Source organism: Cryptotermes secundus, unplaced genomic scaffold, assembly GCF_002891405.2.
Source record: "Cryptotermes secundus unplaced genomic scaffold, Csec_1.0 scaffold73, whole genome shotgun sequence".
Classification (NCBI taxonomy): domain Eukaryota; kingdom Metazoa; phylum Arthropoda; class Insecta; order Blattodea; family Kalotermitidae; genus Cryptotermes; species Cryptotermes secundus.
In genome coordinates this window covers 715,870-723,296 of record NW_019738871.1, presented here as the reverse complement: position 1 = coordinate 723,296, position 7,427 = coordinate 715,870, and the positions used below count along the sequence as shown (strand labels likewise).

The following is a 7,427-nucleotide window of genomic DNA, read 5'->3' as shown; positions in this document are numbered from 1 at the left end:
TTTTTTTTTTTTTTTTTGCCGTTTGTTGTGGCAGAAAATTCTGAAATTTGCTGTGTAGTTGGAAACTTTCTGAAAACTAACAAAGATATTTATTTATTGTCATTACCAATTTTATATGTCTGTCATAATGTCAATTAGCTATGGACACAAAGCAAAACAGTTGTAAATACATTTTGATTTTCTTGTTCAGCATTCTTGATAATGGCTTCAAGTTTTATGGCAACCACGATGACCTTGGCTCTAATCCATGAGCGAGTGCCTGACAAGGATGTTGGCCCCTTGTCAGATGTGTTCCTGGATTCAGTGGCAGAGGCAGCTTGGGCACTCGATGTCTCAGAGATACTCATCATGATAGCCACCACTGCGGCATCCTTCGTTCTTGTCTTCCACAAGCACCGGTAAATACAAATGCTGCTAATACTGATCTGTGCATGTTATTTTATTTGCAAGTTTTCTTGTCTGTCACGTATGTAAAGAAGAATGTATCTTTGTTCTGTTGGTTTCCACACCATTGCACCTATTAAGCCAAATTTGGTGTGACTGTAGAGGACCTCCTGGGCCCCCCGGAAGAATTTTTTTTCCTTATGCTCCAAGAATCATTTGTCATAGCCTATTGAGGTTTCTTGCATTTGATGGAGCTTAGAAAAAGCAAGAGACTTCTCACTCTGTGTATCCATTTCTTATAATTATTGGGATATTTAATTTCATTTTTTCTGGAATAAACAAGGGTTTTTGAAAAATTCACAGAAAGGTGACAATTTACATTGTAATAGGTAGTTAATTTCCTTACAGTTCAGTTACTTTGTAGCCAGGATAGCGTAGTCTGTATAGCAACTAGCTGCGGGCTGGATGACCAGGGGGTTAGAGTTCAAGTCCCTATAAGGTCAAGAATTTTCTCTTCTCCTATTCAGTGGGTACAAGGGTCTCTTTCCCCAGGGGTAAGGCGGCTGGGATGTGAAGCTGACCACTCACCTCCGGCTAGTGCTGATGTCAAGAAAATGTGGATCTATACATCCACTCTCCCATACGCCTTCATTGCATAGTGCTTCATTAAGCACAGGGACACCTTTACCATACCTTTACCCTTCTGTTACTTTATGTGAATATTAAGATCAACATTACAACCTTCATTGTATGACACTTCCTAATTATACATGTGCATTATGCCTAGGCTGTGCCATGTAGATCAGTCATTTATCATACAGGGCTCTGCATCGTGTCCCCAAAACCGACCGCATTACTCGGTACTTGCACAGAAAATTCAAGGACATGCAGGAGAGCATTGGCTGGTAAATGTAGAATATTATTGATTGTAATAGCATGATATAGACTTCTCCCAAAATTTTAGGGATTATATAGCAGTGACCAGCCAGCCTTGATCTGTTCACAATAACTGGGTTGTCAGTGATGCAGTGTATTTCTTGTCTTTGACTGATATATATGAAACTTTTCTGTTTCCCACTTCTAAGCACAGAACACTCAAAGATATCATGAAATTTACCCTGACCTCTTGCCGGTAGGTTTACTGCATGAAATATGAATCCTCATTTAGTCTTTTTTTAATTACATTACTAGCCTCTAGAGTTATATCTTAGCCCATGAGTTCCTGACGTAACAAATTTCCTTACTTGTGATCCCATTACATTAACACCCACTTTACGTATGCCATGTAGCAATGCTCAGGTGCCCTGAATCATAACTTTTAACAATCCAGAGTTAAATATTAATTTATTTTAAATTTTTTAACAATTTAAGTGTTTAATACTATGTATGATATAACTCCGTCCAAAGTGCAAACTATATTTATAAGTCTTTCGTTTTGTTCTTCTTTATACACTACACTATACACTACATGTTTCGGCCCCAAACGGCCATCATCAGGTGTATACACTCACGTATCTGTTACACTGCACTTATTTATAACATTTAAAATTTAAAAACATAGGTCTTCCTGATTGGCACTTATAAAATCTTCGGTTCTAATTTTAAATGCTTTAAAAATTTTGTCTCTAAGTTTTAAAATTTAAAAATGTCAGGGTTACTCGCCTTATGTCTATAGTGCTGCAGCGGCTTCGTCTTGTTTCTAGTACTGTATAGGTGTTATCTGTAATATACAAATATTCGTATTACTAATTATGTACGTAATGTTTTCTTATGTGTTTATACTGTTATTTGTACTTACTCTGTGTAGTCTCCTTGTGTGCATGCCGCTGCTATCTTTACTACGTATGCTGTCTGATGTATTGTGTGCTGTGTTTTATGTTGATGAGTGTAGGAGGGGATTGGGTATTGGGGAGAGGGAGGTACCGTTAATCTGTGTAGATTTCGTGTATAATATGTGATTGTGTGTTTCTATGTATGTGTCATTCATGTGTAGACCTTCTTTACATATTTTATATGTATGGTATTTCTCTATTGTATTCAAATGTCTGCCCTTCTTTCCCATTGTTACAACTTCCATTACCTCTGTTATTGTTCCGTGTGCATGTCCTGTATTTAGTATGTGATCTGAGTACCCGGAATTGCTATTATTATTTCTAATATCATGTATATGTTCTTTATATCTGGCATTAAATGTTCTGCACGTTTGTCCAGTGTATTTCAGTGGGCAATCTACACATTTCATTTGATATATGCCACTTTTATTGTATTTATCTAATTGTGATTTTTGTTTGAGTATATTTTCTATTGTGTTTTGTGTGCGGGATGCTACTTTTATCTGTGTGTCTTTGAAAAGTTTTGTAATTTCTCTCACTTCTTTTGTACTGTATGAAAATGTGGCCCACTTTGTTTTTTGTTCGTCGTCATATGTGTTTGATTTTTGTTTTCGTTTTGTCTGATTTGATCTTTTGATTATGTTTGTGGTGTATCCATTGTCATGTAGTATGTTTTTAATAGTGTTCTTCTCTATTTGTTTTCCTTTTTCTGTTATTGGTTATGTGTAGAGTGTATTTATTAGGTAATTAATACCTGATAATTTGTGCTCAAATGGATGGCACGAACTGTTAGGTATTATGATGTCTGTCTGTGTGGGTTTCCTATACGAGTATATTGAGAATTGCAAGCTATCTTCCTTACGATGTATTGTTATATCTAGGAAGTTAATTGATTCTTGTTGTTCTCTTTCAGGGGTGAATTTTATAGTTGGTTGCAATTCATTAATTCCCTTGAGTGTATGTTCTATGTTCGTTATTTTTTCATGATATATTATTAATATGTCATCAACATAGCTGAAGTAGGCTACTATTTGTTGTTTTACTAGAATGGGATATATTTGTGTGTGTTCCATACATTGTATATATGTTTCTGCTATTATAGCTGATACTGCAGCTCCCATAGCTAGTCCATCTGTTTGTTTGTAGTACTCTTCGTCAATTTGGAAATAATTTTGTTCTAATACTGTTTTTAACATATGTATTATTTCTTTGTGGCTTTCTTTATTTATTTCATGGTTTTTCCGAATATAGTGTTTATTATATTTATGGTGTTTGTTTTCGGTATATTTGTATACATTTTTTCAATGTCAAAGGAACATAGTCGCATGTTCTCATTAAGTTTAATAGCTTGTAAATCTGTCATTAATTGGGAGGAGTTTTTGACATTGTATGTGGTTGTTCTAGATAATCATGCAATACTTTCGCCAATTACCTTGTCATTTCGTAAGCTGGGGCGTTCTTCAAGTTTATTGTTGGTCTAATGGGTGTGTTAGGTTTATGTAGTTTTATTGTGGCATGTAGGTTTGGGGCCGTGGGATTCATGTTTGAAAATTCCCATTTATCTTGTATGATATTCTTACACTGTTTCAGTGCTTGTTTTACTGCCCTTTGGTATTGTTGGGTCAGATTTTTGTCACTTTTTATAAATTGGTTATTGTGTATGAATTTATTTATTTTCTGTTTGTATTCTTCTTGTGTTAGTATTACCAATGTTTTTCCTTTATCTGCTTTCGTTATAATAAGTTTATTCTCTTCAATTTTATTTTTTATGTTCATTATTTGTTTGTATTCCCTTTTATCTTTCTTATCTTTATTGGTTTTATTCCTTTCATTGTAATTCTTGTGTATATCTTTTAGTTTCTTTGCGATTAGATGTCTATAATAACTTTGTTCCGTTATTTCTAGATTGTTTACTGTTGTTTCAGCTTCTAGGGCTAATGTCTCAATCCATTTTTCATTCTGGTAATGTAGATTATATTTAAGGCCTTTACTTAGTATTTGGGTTTCTTCGGGTGTAAATTGTATATTTGTTTGATTCACTACTCTCGTGTATTGTATGTTTTTGCTTGTTATGTCTATATTTTGTGTTTTCTTCATGTTGTTTATTTTTTGTTGTTTTAGATATGTTGTTTCCATATCTTTTTGTAACTTTTCTTCTCTTGATTGTTCGATGTTGTTCCATGTTTGTTGCCATGTGTTTGCATTGTGTATGTGAATGTGATAGAGTTGTGTATTTAATTGTTGTTTCTTTTTGTATAGAAATTTTATTTCATTTTTTATGCATAATGTTTGGGCTTGTATTTGTGTTTTCATAGCCGCTTCGTTGTTTGTTGTTATTTTCAGGTACACGTACTTTGATACTAGCTTTTCTTTCATACAAAAAGCATTTATAAATATATGAATTGTAAACGGAAACTGTTACACTGCAACGCTAACATAAAATTTAACAAAACATGTCTGAAGGCTACATCTTCCAGTTTTTTGTTGTTTCAATTGTTACAGGTTCATCGTAATGCGACGGGTGTTTTTGATCCTGGCAGCCTTGTACCTGATGCGCTCTGTTACAATGTTTGTGACTGTTCTGCCAGTCTCCAGTCACAACTACTACTGCTCACCAAAGATGAACACCACCAGCGGTATTGTGGTACTAAAGCGAGCCTGGCAGTTGATGACTGGTTTTGGTCTCTCCATCAACGGGAAGCATACGTACTGTGGAGACTACATATACAGTGGCCACACTGTGATTCTAGTCTTGAGTTACCTAATCATAGGGGAATGTGAGTGATCTTTGTTTACATCCTTCGATCCTAGGTTTTTTAACCATACTGCTTCAGCTTCATATATTTTAAAGCGTCAAATGAAATCCTGTTGTGTGTTGTACAAATAGCTTAAACTGAATCATCTACACAACAGTAATCTCTACAAACTGAAGATAAAATAGATATTAACGTATCAACGTTTGTTATGCACAGGTGTTGTATTACATGTTTTGACCTTTCCTAGGTCATCATCAGGCGAGTCACATGAATATCAATCTAAGTTCATCAATTGAGTTACTTTAATATGGATTCGTATTTTTATAGTTCATTTTTATTATAGTAGCGAATACACTTGTACGCAGTAAACAAATGTCGATACCTTAATGTCTATTTTATCTTAATTTTGTAGAGATTATTGCAGTGTAGATGGACGCATTTGGGGAGCCGGGATAACGCAGTCAGTATAGCAACTGCTTACAGACTGGACAACCAAGGGGTTAGAGTTTGAGTCCTGGTAGAGTCAAGAATTTTATCTTCTCCACGTTGGGGTTCTTTCCCCCGGGGGTAAAGAGGCTGGGGTATAAAGTTTACCACTCACCTCCAACTAGTGCTGAGGTCAAGAAAATGTGGATCTGTGCATCCATTTCCCCATACGCTTTATGGCATAGTGCTTAATTACGTAAGCACAGGGACAGCTTTACCTTTAGATTGCCCGATTTACACTATGAAATGAAATGGAAAGGTGATCATGAATGGTGACTGAGGATTCTGAAAGAGATAATGGCGGACGTTTTCAGAAGTACCGTCTTACTTTCCGTATGGATAGAATATTCCTTTAGAAGCTGACAGTCATTGGGTAGTGTTTTATGGAACTGAAACGTTCATAGCCATGTTCACAAGAGCCCACCACCGTGCCAAATCCAGCCAACAGCCTTATGTCCTATAAGGTCCTTGTCAGCATTATCCTTCCATCCACACCTATAGCTCTTTGTGTAAGCCATATTTAGAATTTCACTGCCTTTGAAACTGTTCTTTTCAAATTTGAAATACTGTATTAGATCTGAGGATCTCCTACCAGTGAACATCTACATGGTGGTCTTCTTGGATGTGATGCTGTGTAATATGGTAGATAAGTACCAACATTTTAAAGGAATAGTTTTCCTACCCTGAAGATGGAGGCAGCGGATTCCTTTGAGATATTAGTGCTTATCCATTAAACCGCTGGATGTCACATCCCAGAAAACAGTACTCTTCATGGTTGGCCATTGTGAAAAACTCAAATCTCATACAGTCTGTTGATAATTACTGGTGTTTCATACCATCTTCAGGGTAATGAAGATTCGCATCTCACATCCCTTAACTCGTTAATCTTCATAGTCACAGCCACAATAACCTCAGATCTCACAAGTGTTAGGAAGGAGTGTTCTGTAAAAGCTTTGTTTGTCTTAACAGATTCTCCACGGAGGTGTTTCCCTGTCCATTGGTTATCCTGGTGTTTATCTCTGACTGGAATTGTTATGGTGCTCTGGTCACATGGACACTACACAGTGGACGTCATCATTGCATACTATGTCACCACCACTCTGTTCTGGATATATCACACTCTTGCCAATAATGCAAATCTCAAGGTAATTATTGCAGTCCTGGTACTGGAGGGAGGCCTTTGAGTTTCGACTTCACAGGAAACTATCAGGTCCGATCTCGAAAACTTGTCTCACAGGAGGGGTGTATTTGATTCAGATTGTTAATAGCTGTTGAGCCTATGGGTGTGGGGCATTGAATGTAGTGATACTAGGTAGCATGAAAACATCAGTTATTATATGAGGTGCTATCAAAAGGTTCCTGGACAAGGTCAAAAAGGAAATACTGGCTTAACTTACTCAATTTTGGCTGCCATCTCCTTCAAATTAGTCTCCTTGGGAATGTATACAGTGACCTCATCATTTTTTCCACACTTCAGAAGCACCGTGGAAGTCATTTTCCTTACTGCTGTCAACTTCCACAGATACTGGATGTCGGATCCCGTTTCAAAACATAGTCCCTTAAGTTTCATTTTTAATTTAGGAAACAGAGCGAAATCACAGGGGGCTAAGTCCGGCGAGTAGGGAGGATGGGGAACAGTAACCATGTTGTTATATTTTAGCGTCCTGTTGCACTGATTTAAGTCCATGATTTATTTTATCCGTCTTCTAGTGCATACATTTATTTATCCCCTCTTTTCACTCTCACTACATGTTTCGGCACCAATGTGCCATCTTCAGGTGCTGATCCAATCCACGACAAACTAATTCATTGCATGCCTTGTCNCAGTATAACACACGCAGTCACAGGAGCGAGACGCAACACAGAGCACAATACACGATAGTGAAAGAGAGAGTGCTCCAACAGAGGATGATAGACGTGACTCGCGTAATGAAACACGACGTAGGAAAGAAATATGCTGTACAGTTTT

At 36.7% G+C, this 7,427-nt stretch overlaps 1 protein-coding gene across 9 annotated transcripts in view; it reads left to right on the top strand.

Annotated features, from left to right (window-relative positions):
• The window catches only part of LOC111871062 (phosphatidylcholine:ceramide cholinephosphotransferase 2), a 151,409-nt gene that overhangs the window by 140,372 nt on the left and 3,610 nt on the right, over positions 1-7,427 (top strand). For all 9 annotated transcript variants that reach the window (XM_023863820.2, XM_033754089.1, XM_023863821.2 and 6 more), the window contains 3 exons: positions 191-398; positions 4,719-4,993; positions 6,428-6,603. In XM_023863820.2, coding sequence (XP_023719588.1) covers positions 191-398; positions 4,719-4,993; positions 6,428-6,603 — 659 coding nt within the window. The remainder of the gene's footprint in view (positions 1-190; positions 399-4,718; positions 4,994-6,427; positions 6,604-7,427) is intronic.